We start from the raw sequence: 19499 nt of genomic DNA on the forward strand, positions 1-19499 counted from the left end.
TGACTCTATCCATCCAGTTTTACTGATGACTCCAAGCTTCTCATTTTGAAATTCATAAATAATTTATATCTCTCAGATTTCCTGTTTGCCACCTTCCCTCCCTTGCACTCCCATAATTTCAAAGAAATTAGAGAAACGTAATGAACACACTTTCATATAACTTCTAAACAAATTTAACTGCTCAATACCTTCTTTAACTTCACTATTTCTTCTTCATCTTTTTTGATCGCTTCCTTCCATTTCTGGATTTTTTTTATATCTTCTTCAATTTGGCTATATGAATATTCCAGCTGGATCATCAGCCTTGTTTTCTGATTCTCAAATTCTGATCTGCAACATAGGGAGAAAATGCTATCAAAATGGTAAAACATAGACCATTGGCTTGTAGATGTATCTTGTGACCAATCACTGGTACTGCAATACATAGTTAATGCTAATAGGAACACACTGGGTAAACTGCTGCATTCACCAGCAGGCCAGTAATCTGTTAGAGTGGCTCACTCAGCTATTTTAGAAAATTATCCGTTTTCATTCCAGCATGATCTTAGCACAGTGGGCTAAACAGCTGGCTTGTAAGGCAGAACAAGGCCAGCAGCTCAGGTTCAATTCCCGTACCGATCTCCCTGAACAGATGCTGGAATGTGGCGACTAGGGGCTTTTCACAGTAAACTTATTGAAGCTTACTTGTGAAAATGAGCAATTCTTCATCTTATTATTATGTGTGGGAGGGAGTGAGTGTGTGTGCGTGAGAGACAGACAAGAGTGTATGAGAGGGGTGAGAGAGAGTGTATGAGAGAGAGATCAATGTATGTGAGATAGGAGTGCTTGTGGGGGGGGGTGAGAGCAGTGCTTGTGTAGGGGGAGAGAACTGCTTATGGGAGGGTGAGGGAAGAGAGAAGTGCTTGTGGAGGAAGAGAGGAATCCTTATGGGGAGTGGGTGAGTGTGCGTGTGTGTGTGTGAGCGTGTGTGTGTATGCGCACATGTGTGTATGTGTATGAGAGAGTGAATGAGCACACGCAAGCCTGGCTCACTCCCAGTCTCACATGCCAACACTAACTGTCATCCACTTTCACAGTGGATGAGGGTGGGTGAGTGAGCAACTTGAGACTGGGATTGCACTCAATGGTCATCTTTATTTATTTCCCCGTTCGGTGGATGGATGTGTCGCTGAAGAAGGTGTAGGGCTGGCCAGAGAGACGTCTGACTCCACTGGTGGGACTGGTCGATGGATCCACGGACCAAAAGTGGGTCGAGAATAAGGGAGCAGTTGGAGCATGAGAATATTTGTGCGCCACAGCTAAAGATGGTAGAGGTTAAAGGGCCTGCGCTGCCTACCCAATGGTCGATGGACCAACTGGTGGACTTCTTAAACGAGAAATTCCACCAGCATAGGAGAGAGGCCGATGAGAACCTAACCAAGGCTATAGATCTGCTGAAGTCGGGAATCGATCAAGTGGAGCAGAGGCTGGAGTCACAGGGCCAAGCTATCGGGAAAGTGGAGGAGGCGGTGGGGGACCACGAGGAGCAGTTGGCTTCGTTGGCGGCCGAGGTAGGAATAATGCGGGAGACCCAGAAGCGGCTACAGGAGAAAGTAGAGGACCTTAAGAACCGCTCCCGGAGGCAGAACTTGAGTATTGTAGGGAAGCCTGAAGGCACCGAGGGAGCAGACGCTGCCACGTATGTGGCCAGAATGCGAGAAAAGCTGATGGGAGAGGGACCAAACTGGGATGATGTGGAGCTCATGAGGCGAGTATTGGGGAAGATACTGGGCCTGGACTCGCAACAGCTGATTATGAGTGGGGACTTTAACATGGTCACTTATCCGGGGTTGGACCGGTCGAGAGTATTGGCGGTGGCGAAGGATCTGAAGGGAGCGCATGGGGGGGGTGGACCCGTGGAGGTTTGGGAGGCCAAGGGCGAAGTCGTTTTCATACTTCTCCCATTTGCACAGTGTTTCCTCTTGGATTGATTTTTTTTTGTGGTTGATAAGTCGTTACTGGCAGGCGTGGTGGACTCGGGATACTCGGCGATCGTGGTCTCAGACCACGCGCTGCATTGGGTGGACTACTGGATGTAGGATTACTAGCGGAGGAGTTTGGAGCGTCGGAAGACCTGGTAGCCCGGAGACGGATCCTGTTGGGGTGGAGGGACTCGGAGGCGCCAAAACCGAAGGTGTGGGTGAGTGACCTGGGGATTTCCTTATGCTGAAGAAAATTAAGTTCGCCATGAGGGGGTCGGTAGAAGGGTTTGTCTGGAGGTGGAAACCGTTTATTGATTTCTTCTAGGACAGCTAAGTCAGCAGGGAGTGGGGTTTGGGGTTTATAAGAAAAGGTGGAGGCAGAGAGAGAGGGCAGTTTGTGGTTGTTGGTTACTTATTCAGTTATGATTTGATCGCCTGTTTGTTCTCTTTTTGGTATTGGTTTTGGTTGTGTTTGATGCTTATTTATAAATACCTTAATAAAAATATTTATGACAAAATAAATTTGCATATTCAATTACATTAAATGCTTCAGTCGATCCTTTATAGATAAATGAATTATAGCTTCATATTTTCCCTGTGTCTGCATAGGTTTCCTCTGGGTGCTCTGCCCTCGTCCCACAGTCCAAAGATGTGTCGGTTAGGTGGATTGATCATGCTAAATTGCCCCTTAGTATCCAAAGGTTAGGTGGGTTATGGGGATAGGGCTGGGGTTTGGGCCTGGGAAGGGTGCTCTTTCAGAGTGTTGGTGCAGACTCAATGAGCCAATGGCCTCCTTCTGCACGGTAGGGTATCTAAGATTCTCTATTACTCAGATAATGAATAACCTTTTTGTATCTATTTCTTCTAGCTGCTTCACATGTTCATCCTCGTACTCACGAATATTTGCCACACCAATCTTGGTACAAAAGTCTTCAAAAACTCTATCTTCAACCTGTGTAGAACAGAAACCTAACTAGTTACTTGGAAGGCACTTTTCTCTTCTAGCATCATTCCTTTGATCTGTAAATATTGTGCACTACTACAGATGACATTGTGACAATTTGCTAAGTTGGCTGGACAGCTGGTTTGTGATGTAGAGCAAGGTTAACATTTTAAAATGACGTCCTGATCTTGCTGCAATGAAGAGGTCCGACGAGCGGAGCTCCTCAGTGTAGAAATCAGAGCTAAGTGTGGCCTTGTTGGGGAATTTCACACTGAGGCCCCTGACCTACCCGAATGGGTGTTAGGTGGCTGGGTGTTTTTCGGCGCTCTGAGCGCTGGGAAACATCCACCAAATCCTACTCTACGGATGTCTGCCCTATTCAGGTATATCACGCCCGGTTGTCAGCCAAAACTGCTGCTTCTCCAATCTTTGATACTTCATGCTCATCTAAAGATTTCTTAATAGTTAGTGGAATGCTATTTCGGAATTCTCCCACAATCATGAATTCCCTCACATCAATAAAGGTCAGTTTCAACATTAATGAGAAAAAACATTGATCCCACGCATTTCTCACTTTTGCAAATTCAACAAATGTCTGATTAGGCTTTTTCCTTGTGGTCCTAAACTTTAATCAATAAACTTCAGGGACAAGCTCAAAAGCATTGAACTTTTAACCACTTCATAGACTTCAGGTTGCTCTTCTGACAGATTCGTACACACATTCATAGCTGCATCTGTAAGGACACTTTGAAACATCATGATGCAAGCATTTTTGCCACTTCAACTTCACAGCTATCTTTTCAAATGAGGTGAAATATCTTTCAACTCCAGCCTCTGTAAACTTGGGCACTAAATAAAGACTTTTAGTCAAATCAAAGTCTCCAATGAGATCAGAATCATCCTCTGAACTATTACCTCTTCTTTCTGTCTTTAATCTTAAGCTTTTCTCTCGCCTTGCCAGTTCATGTTGTATGAGTTCTTTCTCTCTTTGAAACTTGAGCTCAAGATTTCACATTTCCATTTTGTTTTCTAATCCACCGTTTTCATTTTCATTTCTTTTGCTCTCTCTTTTTTTCCTTTTCCCTTTTTCTAATTCAAGTTTTTACATTTTTTTTTCCTCCAAGTTCAAGCTTCTGCTTTTCCCTATCTCTTTCTATTTCCAGCTGCTTCATTTGCAACTGAATTTTAGCTACCTCTAGCTGTGAGACACCAGTTTCGGGTTTTTCTTCTTTTAATCCGAAAGACTGGGTAATTTTCTTAATCATATAATTCTGCTTTTATTTCTACGTTAAGTTGCTCGGCCAACTCTCTTAGGTCAAAGTTTTCAAATAATCTATTGTTACATTTTCTACTCACAGAAAAGTCTTAGCAACAGTCAAAGCCATTTCAAGTTCCAACCAGTCTAACATACTTCACAGCACATCTTGTTTCTATGCCCAGTATCTCCATGGAGTTCTTTAAGGATTCACAGATCCACGGCTGGATTCTCCCAAAATGAGGCGAAGTGTTGACACCGTCGTGAAAACGCGGGAGTTTCACGACAGCATCATCGGGTCCACAGGTGGAGTGATTCGACCGCTCCCAAGGGGCTAGCACAGGCACATCGTGAAACTCCCGATGGACCGGCGGCCAATTCCGTCATTGACGTGACGGCGCAGCTGCACTTAATAGTTCTCCCCACACACACACAGCGTCGCAGGAAAGCTGACCGCCAGGAGAGCAGCGCCGCGATTCCGGGATGGCGAACTGGAGGCCCTCCTGGACGCCTTGGAGGAGAGGAGGCTGCTGTTGTACCCAGGGACGGAGGTCAGGAGGCGCCATTGTTCGCCGTGCCTTGAAAGAGATGGCAGGCGCCGTCAGGGTGGTGGGCCGGACTGCAGATCAGTGCATGAAAAACTGCACGACCTCCTCAGGGCAGCCAGGGTGAGTACCCAGCACTGTGCCCCTGGTACCAAGGCCCCCCCCCTCACCCCACCCCTCGCTCCCCACCCCCCAGGGGGGCTGTCCCACCCCCAGCCTAACCCACATGGCTGCACCCACCCATGCCAGCCGCAATAGCTGGATGCCCTGTGCACCAATGCCATCAGAGACCCAACCCCTGGGCTGCATTCATCAGACCGTCTAACACTGTTGCTGTTTGTGTTTGTGCCCCCCACCCCCCCACAATACAAGTCCGCACATAACCGCCAGGAGCAGGAGAAGACTGGAGGGGGACCGTAAAACTTGTGTTCCCTCACCGTGCCCGAGCAGAGGGAACTAGACATTGTCAACGGGCCGGAGGTGAGGGTGGTCACTGATGCGGAGGTCGGAGGCGCGCCTCCAAGTGAGACTCCCCTGCCAGGTTGTGGGTCCTCATGACACGTGTGCCCAACCCAACCCCCTTCACCCCACATCCCAAACCCCCCCTCACCCCAACACCGATCTCACCTCAACACCCTCCTCAGCACACACCCCTCACCCCAGTCCGGCTGTCTAACCATACATGCTGTCTGTGTCTTACAAGACAAGCCGGAGATGGACCCTACAACCCCCCCACCCCCCCCCCCCCAGCTACTGCCAGGGTTGGTGCCCCCCAGAAACCCAAGCGCCGACGGGAAGAGCAGCCGGAACACCAATCCACTGCCCGAGACGAGCGAGGAGACCATAACCCAGGGGACAAACACACAGGGGACAAACACAGAGGCGACCACGGCTCAGGGTACGGACGCACAGGAAAAAGGAGCACAAGGGACAGGCGCACAGGGGACAGGTGCACAGGGGACAGACGCACAGGGGCAGTCGCACAGGGGACACACACACAGGGCACACACGCACAGGGGACAGACACACAGGGGACCATGACCCAAGGGTCAGACACACAGGGGACAGACACACAGAAGACCGCGATCCAGGAGACCCCGGACTTTGGGTCAGATGAGAACACTGACTTTTTGCTACTGCTATCTCCAACACCATCCCCCATCTCAGAGACTGTCACTTCGGTTGGCCAAATTAGTGGGGAGGCTTCTGGGACACTCACTGGTGCGCACCACACAGCCGTTACGGTATAGTTGATGGAGATAAGAGCAGCCGAATGGTCGGATGGTCGGAGGGAAGCCCAACCCCAGCAACCAGCTGCCACCCAGACGGTTGCCTGGAATATCCAGTCCCACTCAGTGCAGGTGCAGGTGGGAGAGTCCATCCGCCTGCAGGTAGCAGGGAGTGTTGCCGGTCATGCGTGCCACCCAGGCCGAAACCACACGATGGCATCCGCAGTGGAAGCAATGGGGGTGGCGCTGTCGGATATGAGTCAGAGTATGCAAGACCTTGGACATTCCTTGCAGGCAGGGGCCGTGGCCCAGGACAGGGCTGCTCACTCACAGGTAACCATGTGCCAGAGCCAGCTGCAGCGGTGCACCTCAGTGTGGCCCAGTCACAGCAGGCCATTGCTGAGAGCATCGGCGTCCCCAAGCCCAGAGGGAGGTGGCGCAGTCCCAGACGGTGATGGCCCACTCCTTGTGCTCCATGGCCACTAACATAATAACATACAGACCCTTTGATGGAACCATCAATTCACCAGACACATGTTTCCGATATGAATCTAGGCTTTAATCGACTTACTTCAGAGCCAGCCTGTTACCCGTTGATAAACTCTTAGTGAACTCAGGCTGACTATGGACAAGGGTATTTATACAGCTGCACTAGGGGGAGGAGTCGTGGGCGGAGCCTAGGGTGGAGCCCAGTACAAGTTCCTGAGTACTCCCAGAGCTACTCCCCCTAGTGGTAGGATAGCGCTACTGTGCTTACAAAGACAGTGTGAATTATCATATATACATATATATATTACATTCACCACAGTCATCCCCTGCAAAAAAAATCAAGTCCGGCGGGGGTGGTGGCCTACAACGTCAGTCTGTCCGGTGGTCGAATTGTCCGTTGTGATCTGCGGAGCACCGGAGTTGCAGCCTCTTGCGGTAGCTGGATGGGTGTTGTGTGCTGGGGTACGATGGCAGACTCCAGGGAGGGTTGTATCCGAGCTTCATACTCTCCTGGTTCGACCGGGGACTGGGGGCGCTGGCTGGCGCGGGGGTGCGGAACTGGTGGAGCGAGCTCATGGGCTCGGGAGCACAAGGGGCCGGCAGCATGGGGTGTAGGGTGAGAGGTCCTTCTGTGGGGGTAGAGGGGGCGCTGGATCCGGCGGGTGCCAGATCCCGGAGGGATACCGTGTCCTGACAGCCGTCAGGGAACTCGACGAATGCGTACTGGGGGTTGGAGTGGAGAAGGCGCACCTTTTCAACAAGGGGGTCGGTTTTGTGCGCCCTGACGTGTTTCCTCAGAAGTACGGGGCCCGGCGTCCTCAGCCATGCCGGAAGTGAGACCCCTGTGGTAGTGTCCCTGGAAAAAATGAAGAGCCTCTCGTGAGGGGTCTGGTTGGTCGCCGTGCACAAAAGGGACCTAATAGCGTGGAGCGCATCTGGGAGGACTTCCTGCCACTGTGAGACTTGGAGCTTTCTAGGCCGGAGGGTCAGTAGGACAGTCTTCCAGACCGTCGCGTTCTCCCTTTCCACCTGCCTGTTCCCCCTGGGGTTGTAGCTGGTAGTCCTGCTCGAGGCAATGCCCTTGTCGAGCAGGTACTGACGCAGCTCGTCGCTCATGAAGGACAAACCCCGGTCGCTGTGCACGTAGCTGGGGAAACCAAACAGGGTGAAGATGCTATGCAGGGCCCTAATGACTGTCATGTCGGGGCACGGGATAGCGAATGGGAAACGGGAGAACTCGTCTACGATGTTTAAAAAGTAAACATTCTTGTTAGTTGAGGGGTGTGGCCCTTTGAAATCAATCGCGAGGGGTTCAAAGGGCCTAGAAGCCTTGACCAGGTGGGCCCTGTCTGGTCTATAGAAGTGCAGTTTGCACTCCACACCGCTTTTACCTCCTCGTTGGAGAAAGGCAGGTTTCGGGCCCTGATGTAGTGGGCTAGCCGGGTGACCCCAGGGTGGCAGAGGTCATTGTGGATGACTTTCAATCGGTCAATCTGCGTGCTGGCGCATGTCCCGCGGGATAGGGCATCCGGAGGCTCGTTGAGCTTCCCGGGTCGATATTTGATATCGTAATTGTAGGTGGAGAGTTCGATCCTCCACCTCAGAATTTTGTCGTTTTTAATTTTGCCCCTTTGCGAGTTGTCGAACATGAAGGCAAACGATCTTTCGTCGGTGATGAGGGTGAACCTCCTACCTGCGAGGTAGTGCCTCCAGTGACGGATAGCCTCCACAATGGCTTGTGCTTCTTTCTCGACTGAAGAGTGTTGGAGTTCTGAAGCGGAGAGGGTACGGGAGAAAAATGCAACTGGTCTCCCTGCCTGATTTAACGTGGCTGCAAGAGCTACCTCTGAGGCGTCGCTCTATACCTGAAATGGGGTGGATTCATCCACCGCCCGCATGGCCGCTTTGGCGATGTCCTCCTTGATGCCGTCGAAGGCCTGGCGTGCCTCGGCTGACAGGGGAAATCGTGTGGCCCTAAAGAGTGGGTGGGCTTTGTCCGCATATTGAGGGACCCACTGGGCGTAGTAGGAAAAGAAGCCCAAGCACCGTTTGAGGGCCTTGGGGCAATGGGGGAGGGCGCATACGGTCCGGGTCTGGGCCCAGGACTCCGTTTTCCACGACATAGCCAAGGATGGCTAGTCTGGTTGTGCGGAAAACGCATTTCTCCTTGTTGTACGTGAGATTCAGTTTCTGTGCCGTCTGGAGAAAACGGTGGAGGTTGGCGTCGTGGTCCTGCTGGTCATAGCCGCAGATGGTGACATTGCCCAAGTACGGAAACGTGGCCCGCAGCCCATACTGGTCCACCATTCGGTCCATTGCTCGTTGGAACACCGAGACCCCATTAGTGACGCCGAAAGGGACCCGGAGGAAATAGAAGAGGCGGCCATCGGCCTCGAATGCCGTGTAGTGGCGGTCCTCCGGGCGGATTGGGAGCTGGTGGTATGCAGACTTCAGATCCACCTGGAAAAGAGCCGGTACTGGGCGATCTGGTTTACCATGTCTGCAATCCTGGGGAGGGGATACGCGTCGAGGAGCGTAAATCTATTTATGGTCTGATTGTAGTCGACCACCATACGGAATTTTCCCCTGGTCTTAACAACCACCACCTGAGCTCTCCAGGGACTATTGCTGGCCTCTATAACCCCCTCACTGAGTAGCCTTCGGACCTCTGCTCTGACAAATACCCTATCCTGCAGGCTATACCGCCTGTTACGAGTGGCTACAGGTTTACAGTCCTTTGTGAGACTGGCGAAGAGAGGAGGGGGGGGGGGGAATTCGCAGCGTAGCGAGGCTGCAGATCGTGAGAGGGGGCAGGAGCACTCCGAAGCTGAGGGTGAGGCTCTTGAGGTTACATTGGAAGTCTAGGCCTAATAAGAGTGGCGCGCAGAGTTCGGGCAAAACGTAGAGTTTGAATTTCGAGTAGCTAGCGCCTCGGATTGTCAGTGTCGCAGCGGTGCGCCCCTGGATCTGGACCGAATGGGAGCCTGAAGCGAGCGAGATAGTTTGCTGCACGGGGAACGAACAGCGTCTTACCAGGTCTGGATGTATGAAGCTCTCCGTGCTCCCGGAGTCGAAGAGGCATGGCGTTTTGTACCCGTTGATATGGACCTCTGCCATTGAGTTTCGTAGATTCTTTGGTCGTGATTGGTGCAGGGTGACCGCGCTGAGTTGCGGGTAGTCGGCGGCTCGATCAGCTGTGCTGGAGTGGCCCCGTGATGACTGCCCTTTGAGTTCATAGTCGAATTCGAATTCTTCCGCAGAGTTGTCCGAGCGTGGAGATGCCGATCGGGCCCGTGGATCGCACGTGGCGGGCGGCGAGGAAGATGGCATCCAAGAGGGCGGCCCCCATGAGTCGCATGTGGCCGGCTGCGTGGTGGAGGTTTTCCAAGATGGCGGCCCCCATGGATCGCACGTGGCTGGAGGGGGCGGAGTCGGGGCATAGGCCGCAGCGTTTCGGGCCCCACGGGGCTGCGAGTGAGGGGAGCGATTACTTCGAGTCGCTGGGGAGTTGGAAGCTGGGGCCCTTTTAGTGAGGCACACTCTTGTGTAATGGCCTTTTCGCCCGCAGCTGCTGCAGGTTGCGTTGCGGGCCGGGCAGTGCTGCCGCGGGTGGTGGTTCTGGCCGCAGAAATGGCAGGCTGGAGCAGCGTAGTGGCTGGCTGGAGCAGCATAGTGGCAGGCTGGGGCAGCATGGTGGCTGGGTGGCCGCATTGCACAGGCCTGGGGGAGTCGCTGGTCGGGGGCCCATGATTGGGTCGCGGGGTCTGCGGGGAACGAGTTAAGGCTGCGGAAGGAGACCTCAATTGTGGTTGCAGCTTCCACAGTCGTTTCTAAGTCCTGGGCCCCCTTTTCCAGCAGTCGTTGGCGTACATAGTTAGACCTGAGGCCCACTACAAAAACATTGCGTACCGCAAGTTCGCTGTGTTCAGCCGCGGTAACCGCTTGGTAATTACAGTCATTGGACAAATTATTGAGTTCCCTTAGAAATTTGGCGAGTGATTCTGTAGGCCGCTGGCGGCGAGTCGTGAACACATGGCGAGCGTAAACTTCATTAATAGGCCTTACATAAATTTTATCGAGAACTGCTAGCGCCGCAGTATATGAACTGGCCGAGTTTAGTTGCGTAGAGATTCTGTGGCTCACCCTCGCGTGCAGTAGACTTAGCTTCTGATCCTCTGTCATTTCGGCTGTGCTCGCTTCTGCCAGGTAGGCCTTGAAGCACCGGATCCAGTGGGAGAAGATTTCTTTAGCCTCTGCATCCTGCGGGTCGTGTTCCAGGCGTCCAGGCTTGAGGGCCGATTCCATAATCGATCTTTACTGTTCTTAAGTCGATTAAATTGATGGAACCATCAATTCACCAGACACATGTTTCCGATATAATCTAGAGTCCTCACCCACCTTAGAAACATGAGGGCCGACATAGTCTTCCTCCAAGAGACGCACCTGAGGGAGCAGGACCAACTGCGGGTAAGAAAGGGCTGGGTGGGACAAACCTATCATTCCTGTTATGGGGCAAGGGCCAGGGGGGTGGCGATCCTGATTGGCAAGAGGACAATGTTTAGGGCGACAAAGACGGTTACGGACCCAGGGGGACGGTATGTCATGGTCAGCGGGGCCCTGGATGGGGCGCCGGTAGTTCTAGTTAACGTGTACGCGCCCAACTGGGACGACACGAGCTTCATCCAAAAGACCATGGCAGAAATCCCGGACATAGCGACGCACCGACTAATCATGGGGGGGGACTTCAACTGTGTACAGGACCCAAAGACGGACAGATCAAACCCCAGAACGGGGAAAACCTCAAACATGGCAAGGGAACTCAGTCACTATATGGAGCAGATGGGAGCAGTGGACCCCTGGAGATTCGCCCACCCGGGGGAGAAAGAATTCTCTTTCTTCTCCCCAGTACACAATGTGTACACCAGAATTGACTTCTTTGTGGTGGGGAAAACGGTGCTTCCAGGGATAGACAAGGTGGAATATTCCGCAATTGTGATATCAGACCACGCCCCACACTACATGGACGTGCGGCTGGAGACGGGAAGGGCCCAGCGCCCCACATGGAGGCTGGACGGTGCCTTACTAGCTGACAAGGCCTTCAGCGAAAGGATAGCGCTGGCCATAGCGGAATACACGGAGAACAACCAAAACGGGGAGGTCTCATCCTCCACGTTCTGGGAAGCGCTTAAGGCCGTACTAAGAGGGGAAATCATTGCCTACAAAGCGCAAAGAGATAGGGAGGAAAGGGTGGCTAGGCAGAAGCTGGTCGACTCCATACTGGAGGTAGACCGTAAATACTCCGAGGCCCCGACCGTAGAGCTCCTGGCGGAGAGAAAAGAATTACAAAGGAACTTTGACCTGCTCTCCACCAGGAAAGCAGTACACCAACTCCGCCAGGCACGCGGGGCCCTGTACGAACACGGAGACAAAGCCAGCTGCCTGTTGGCACACCAGCTGAGAAAGCAGGCAGCCAGCAGGGAAATTGCGCAAATCAGAGGTACCAGAGGCACGTGGGAAACAGAACCAGAGAGGATTAACGAAACCTTCAAGGCCTTCTACCAAGAGCTATACACCTCGGAGCCCCCAACGGGGAAGGCTGGGATGAACCGGTTTCTTGATGGACTGGACATACCAGTCGTGGGAGAGGGCAGAAAACGGGATCTGGAAGCACCACTAGCACTGGGAGAGATCATGGAGAGCATTAGCTCCATGCAGACGGGGAAGGCGCCGGGACCGGACGGATTCCCGGCGGACTTCTACAAAAAATTCGCGACAGCGCTGGCCCCGCACCTGCGGGAGATGTTCACAGACTCGCTAGCTAGGGGCACACTGCCACCCACGTTAGCACAGGCCTCAATCTCGCTGATACCTAAGAAAGACAAAGACCCAACGGAATGTGGGTCATACAGACCCATATCTCTGCTGAACGCAGACGCCAAAATCCTAGCCAAAAGGCTAGAAGACTGTGTACCTGAGGTGGTCACAGAGGACCAGACGGGCTTCGTCAAAGGTAGACAGCTTACTGCGAACATCAGGCGCCTGCTGAACGTGATAATGACCCCCTCCGGGGAGAGAACACAAGAGGTGATCGTCTCCCTGGACGCAGAAAAGGCCTTCGACAGAGTCGAATGGAAATACCTCATAGAGGTACTGGAGCGGTTTGGGCTTGGAACAGGGTTCACCGCTTGGGTAAAGCTCCTATACAACGCTCCCATGGCGAGTGTACGGACCAACATTACCAACTCCCAATACTTCCAGCTGCACAGGGGCACCAGACAAGGATGCCCACTGTCCCCGCTGCTGTTCGCACTAGCAATCGAACCGCTAGCAATCGCGCTCAGGGCAGCAAAAAATTGGAGGGGGATCCGAAGGGGAGGTAGAGAGCACAGAGTCTCACTCTATGCGGATGATCTGCTCCTCTATATCTCGGACCCACAAAGCAGCATGGACGGAATCATAGCGCTCCTGAAAGAGTTTGGAGCCTTCTCGGGCTACAAACTCAACATGAGCAAAAGTGAGATCTTCCCAGTACACCCGCAAGGGGGGGGGGGGCAGCAGTAAAGGGGCTGCCGTTCAAACAAGCCCGAAATAAATTCCGCTACCTGGGGATCCAAATAGCCCATGACTGGAAAGGGATCCACAAATGGAACCTCACCAGCCTGACGGAGGAAGTTAAAAAGGACCTGCAAAGATGGAACACACTCCCGCTCTCCCTCGTGGGGAGAGTCCAGACGATCAAAATGAACGTACTGCCCAGGTTCCTTTTCCTGTTTAGATCCATTCCGATCTACATCCCCAAGGCCTTTTTCAAAGCGCTGGACAAACATATCATGGCGTTCGTATGGGGGGGTAAAAATGCTAGGATCCCAAAGAAGGTCCTACAAAAAACAAAATCCAGGGAGGGGCTAGCCCTCCCGAATCTACAATTCTACCACTGGGCGGCAACAGCCGAGCGAGTAAGGGGATGGATCCAGGAGCCAGAAGCCGAGTGGGTGCGTGCGGAGGAGGCCTCCTGCATGGGAACCTCCCTCCGGGCCCTCGCCACGGCAGCACTCCCATCCCCACCCAAAAAACACTCCACCAGCCCAGTGGTGACAGCCACCCTCCAATCCTGGAACCAACTGCGGCAGCAATTTGGCCTGTACAAAATGTCGGACAAGGCTCCCATCTGCAACAACCATAGGTTCAAACCAGCACTGACCGACGCCACCTTCAAAAGGTGGAGGCAGGACGGGGGGACACTGACAGTCAGGGACCTATACACGGACGACAGGATCGCAACACTGGACGAACTGACAGAGAAGTTTCGGCTAGCTGGGGGGAACGAGCTACGGTACCTGCAGCTCAAAAACTTCCTACGAAAGGAGACAAGGACGTACCCACAACCGCCACGACAGACACTACTGGAAGACCTACTGGACGCAAGTATCCTAGAGAAAGGGAACTGTAGTGACATGTATGACCGACTGGTAGACAGGGACGACACCGTACTGGACGCAACAAGAAGGAAATGGGAGGACGACCTGGGGATGGAGATAGGGTGGGGACTCTGGAGCGAAGCACTGCATAGGGTCAACTCCACCTCCACGTGCGCAAGGCTCAGCCTGACGCAACTAAAAGTGGTACATAGAGCCCACTTAACGAGAAACCGTATGAGTAGGTTCTTCCCGGAGGTGGAGGACAAATGTGAGCGGTGCCAGAGAGGCCCGGCCAACCACGCCCACATGTTCTGGTCTTGCCCCAGACTTGTGGAGTACTGGACAGCCTTCTTCGAGGCTATGTCCAAAGTGGTGGGGGTGAGGGTGGAGCCATGCCCGATAGTGGCGGTCTTCGGGTGTTCAGACCAGCCAGATCTATTCCTGGGGAGGAGGGCGGACGCCCTTGCCTTTGCCTCCCTGATTGCCCGCCGTAGAATCCTGTTTGGCTGGCGGTCAGCAGCACCACCCAGAGCTGCAGACTGGCTGTCCGACCTCTCGGAATCTCTCCAAATGGAGAAAATCAAGTTCGCCATCCGAGGGTCAGACGACGGCTTCCACAGAACGTGGGAGCCATTCATGCAACTGTTCCGGGACCTGTTTGTGGCCAACGTACATGAGGAAGAATAGTCGGGTGGCCAAGAACCAGGGGAAAATGGGCGGGAATCGGGGGAAGGTAGCCGGGGGGAGGGGGGGGGGAGGGCTACGGGCTCGGTATGGGGATTTGATGGCAAGCCAAGGCCCAAAACCAAACTATAAATAAATGCCTATAAACATGTGCCTCGGCCATATTGGGGAATGTAAAATATGTATGCTGGCTAAAGGGGGCGGCCACAATTATTGTTATGAAGATGCTTACCTGTAAATATTCATGTAAAATTTTTGTGTTTTCCTTTTTTTTTTCTCTCTCTCTAATAACTTGTAATTTGTCATATATAAAATATGAAAACTCAATAAAAAAACATTTATAAAAAAAAAAATGTTTCCGATATGAATCTAGGCTTTAATCGACTTACTTCAGAGCCAGCCTGTTACCCGTTGATGAACTCTTAGAGAACTCAGGCTGACTCTGGACAAGGGTATTTATACAGCTGCACTAGGGGGAGGAGTCATGGGCGGAGCCAAGGGTGGAGCCCAGTACAGGTTCCTGAGTCCTCCCAGAGCTACTCCCCCTAGTGGTAGGATAGCGCAACTGTGCTTACAAAGACAGTGTGAATTATCATATATACATATATATATTACATTCACCACACCCTTGTCGACAACAGAGCAGGCATCCAGACTGGCAGCGCCAGGTGTCGGGGGTTTCTCGGGGGTTGGCTCTGCCCGCACCCCGTCACAGCAGTCCGCTTCCACTCCTGCTGTACCGTCTGGGGAACCACCTAGGCATAGTTGAAGGCCAGAAAGCTAGACACCAGTTACGTTAGCACGGGTGCAGGGCACAGTATAGTTATAGGGGCTAGGGCACAGACTGTATATACATCTTCACATTAAGCACCTGTTAACAATGTTGAAACCTGCCTCTGTGCTGTCTGATGGGTGTTTGGTGTGGAGGTGAAACGGTCAGTGATGGCCACTGTGGGTGAGGGGTGGACGAGTGAGGCGCAGCGGGTGGACTGTGCAGCTACCCCACCCCCCTGACCATCCTCATCACCCTGTCCTCAGCGATCCAACAGGGCAGTGGGATGGACTAGCCATCTCGCATGCAGGGATCACCCAGGTGGAAGGTGCTACCATGGGCATGAGTCAGACATTGTGTAACAATGTCGAGCACGGACCACATCGCACAGCGGGCTGTCATCATCCTTCATTCCATGGACCAGACCCGCTGTCACTGCCAACCCAGTGCCCCTGGCTCGTAGTGCCGCAGATATATATAATGGAGGAGGGGTGTGCATGCGGGTGGTTCAGTGGTGTGGGTGAGGGTGTTGGGTGGTCAAGGGTGTGGTATTGTGGTGTCCGTCTCCCTACCGAGCATCCGCCCCTCCCCCCTAGTTGGTGAAACATGTGTCGACTAATGTGTCCCTCGCTGGCCCTGCCGATAGCGTAGTGCAGCCTCCCATACCTGGCCAGCCCCCATATCCCGTCCATTGTCCCCCTCCCCCTCATCCTCCTCGTCCGGCGAGGCCTGCTCTTGCTCCTCATCCTCCATCAGCACATCGCCCCTCTGCTGGTCAATATTCTGGAGGACGTAGCAGACCTCAACGATGCGGCCGACTTTCCTTGCCTCGGGATGGCCCCTCCAGAGCGGTCCAGGCACTTGAAGCGCTTCAGCACCCGAAGCACCTCTCGACCACACCGCTGGTCGCACAATGAGCACCATTGTAGCGGGTCTCCAGGTCAGTCGGTGACCTCCGTATAGACGTCGTCAGCCACAATCACAATGGGTACCCCGTCGCCCAACAACCGGGGGGGTGGGGACACAGATTATGCCAACACGAACGAGTCATGCACACTGCCCGGGTATCGGGCGCAGACGTGCAGGATCCTCATCTGATGATTACAGAACACCTCATTGTCCATGTAGTACCCGTTTCTGTTGGTGAACAGCGGCCTGTTATCCCCCGGTGGCCGCAAGGCGACATGCAACCCATCGATTACCCCCTGGACCCGGGGCATGCCGGTGACGCTGCCCGTGAACCCCACTGCCCAGGCATCCTAGTGGGCGCGGTCCACAGGGAACTGGATATAGCGGTCCGCCAGGATATACAGGGTGACGGCACGGATCCATCTGTGCGCCGATGCCTGGGAGATGCCATACATGTTCCTACTCGGCAACTGGAACGACCCCTTTGCCTAAAGGTTCATGGCGACCGTCACCTTGACGGCCACTGGTAGCGGGTCTCCTCCCCCACTCCCACGCAGTGCCAGGTGTGCCATCATGTAGCAGATGCGTCCTACAGTCTTCCGGCTCATCCGCGTGCCCGGTCCACGGGTTCCTCAAAGGACATGCAGTCGCGGCATACCTGGGGCCTCATTGGCACCTCCTTGGCACAACCACCACCTCCTGTTTCAGTTTCAGGATCTGTTTGTTCCTGTGACTTCAAACTTTCTGTAGCGTCTCTTTCTGTTATGTAGTTTCTATAACTAGTCATCTTTCAGTTCTGATGTGCTTTTTGGGAAGTCTTGGGACGTTTTCTGCAGACTGTCCTGCTTCTACATCTGGCAGAGCTGAGAGAACTATTCTGTCTCTAGGTTCCTAGCGTGTTGCACGTTTTACTATGGGCGTAAAACGCGTTTATTGGGGTGTATTAACTTCCAAGTGCTTAACACCACTAGGCTCTGTCTTATGTATTTATTCAGCTTTAGGAGTCGCCAGTTGCCATATAGACAACGTCACTAGTATTCCAAGGTCAAGTTCAAAGTAATAAAGACGATACACCGATTAGTAAGGTCCAAACGATAATATTTATTATACAGTAATAATAAATATTCATGCACACACTAAGAGACTAACCTATGACTAAACTAAAGTAATCAGAATACTTATCTAACAGGAACAGGCAAGGTCAGGGAGCGAGGCCTTCGTCCTGGTCTTGGGCTGCAACCTTCAGCAAGCGTTCTGGTCACTGGGGGTTCTAGCGGGCTTAGTTCGCGTAGCGAGCGTCGTACTGGCACTTACGGTTCGGCGGCTGGTGCTCAACGGCTGGAGTCAGAGTGGATCTTCTAGGTCGTGGTCAGAGCCGGAGCACGGAAAAAACAGACCGGACAACACGAGGTCCCTATCTTTTATAGGGGTTCCATTGTCCTTCCCTCTTCTTGGGCGGGCTCTACCTATTGGATCAATTTCTTATCGATACTGGATTAATTCCCCAATGCGAGGGGGTCTCCGTGATGGAGGGGGCGTTTCTTATGTCCTTTCGTTTGGAGGTTTCTGGTGCCTCGATGTCTGGGCCTTGATTAGAATGTGTCCATTCAGAACCAAATGTATCTATTGTGTGGGTGTTCAAGTCTGATGGCCTCATTAGCATGCAAAGCGTTTTGCCATTTGCACCTAGCTAAGGTCTTCTCACCTGAGCCCAAACTGGTTTCTGCTGCTGCAGAATGCAAAATGCTCTTTGCAGACTGCTGTTCTGGCTAAACTGTCTGTTTCCCAGCAGTCTTAGCGCTTGACCTAATTTTGTAGCTCAGCATCCATTTTAGGTGGCTACATAGCTCCATCTGTTTTAACCTCAGCTAAGACACAATCACAAGGTCTCTCTCTGCTAAAATGACCCCATTTGCTGAGCAGCATCTCATTACTTTAATTTTCACGTCATAAACACTCTCAGCACAATACAGCCATATTTTTAGCTGAAATTTTAAAAAAACATGCATGCAAATGCCTTTGTTTATCATGAATCGAACTAGAGTTTACCCTTTCCTGCACAGAAACACTAAATTAACTCCACTTAAATCTGTAAGTTATTTCTAATATTTAACAATAGAATTATAGGTCACTTAAAAGTACCTCTGATTCCTGACAACACAAAGGGCGGGATTCTCCGGTTCCCCGAGCCGCATGTTTTTTGACGGGGTGCCGTTCACTGGCGGCAGAATTCTCTCTTCCCGCAGCTTGTCAATGAGATTTCTCATTGAAGCTACTCCATGCCACTGGGAAACCCTGGGGCAGGGGTGGGCTGTCAGCGGAAAAAGAGAATCCCAACTGCCAGGGAATTATGCCTACAGCTTTTCTACTTTGTGTTTTGTTTCCAGAACACTGACCTCTCAACGCCTATTTCTTTAAAATCAGAGATTGTAAAACCTTGCTATATAACCAACATATATAACCAACAAACCCAAAAGACCTGAAACATTTCAGTGACAAGTCTATCCAGACGCCCAGCTACTGATGTTCAAAAACAAAATTTAAATGAAACCAAAATCAATTTTACCTTTATTAACACACAGATATATATATTCAACTCAAAATTATACATTGTTCATAACAGTTGATTTCAGATTGCACATATGGCCCTTGATGCTGGAGTCACCATTGACATGCCACAGGAAAATATATATTTCATGCCCCACACTATTTTCACTGGGTTGGATTGGACTGGTCTTGGAAACCTTTGGGAAACCTACCAGAGAAGAGAGATCGAGGACCGTGGGAAGCTTGCTGAGGAGTGCATCACATGATCTTCCTACGACTCTTTGAAAGTGTGGTAAACCACAGTTGCACCTATATTAGGTGATGTATGGTAGGACTTGTACTACAGGTACGTCGGTGGTCCCTGCCTGCTGGCTCCACCCAGTAGGCGGAGTATAAATGTGTGTGTCCTCCATGCTGCAGTTATTTCGCCAGCTGCTGTGGGAGGCCACAAATCTTAGAGCAATAAAGCCTCAGTTGTATTCAACTCTCATCTTTGTCCAACTGATCGTGCATCAATTTATTGCTTTAAGATTTTGAAAAGACGGACCTCCGTATGAAGCCGGATTGCCTGCAGCTGGATCCACAATCAAGCAACGGCAAAAGGGACTTTCAGCACTGGCTAGCATGTTTCGAGGCGTACATCAACTCGGCGCCAAGACAGGCTCAGAAAATACAGATACTGTACTCAAGGTTGAGCTCCAACGTCTTTCCGCTGATCCAGGGCGCACCAAACTATGCCAAAGCCAT

The 19499-nt window shown here is 52.2% G+C and overlaps 1 protein-coding gene across 2 annotated transcripts in view; it reads right to left on the reverse strand.

Annotated features, from left to right (window-relative positions):
* LOC119955142 (structural maintenance of chromosomes protein 1B-like) overlaps positions 1-19499 on the reverse strand; it is a 296162-nt gene that overhangs the window by 153630 nt on the left and 123033 nt on the right. For both annotated transcript variants that reach the window (XM_038781060.1, XM_038781059.1), the window contains 2 exons: positions 2807-2913; positions 189-330 (listed from right to left, as the gene is read on the reverse strand). In XM_038781060.1, coding sequence (XP_038636988.1) covers positions 189-330; positions 2807-2913 — 249 coding nt within the window. The remainder of the gene's footprint in view (positions 1-188; positions 331-2806; positions 2914-19499) is intronic.

Source organism: Scyliorhinus canicula, chromosome 20, assembly GCF_902713615.1.
Source record: "Scyliorhinus canicula chromosome 20, sScyCan1.1, whole genome shotgun sequence".
NCBI lineage: Eukaryota > Metazoa > Chordata > Chondrichthyes > Carcharhiniformes > Scyliorhinidae > Scyliorhinus > Scyliorhinus canicula.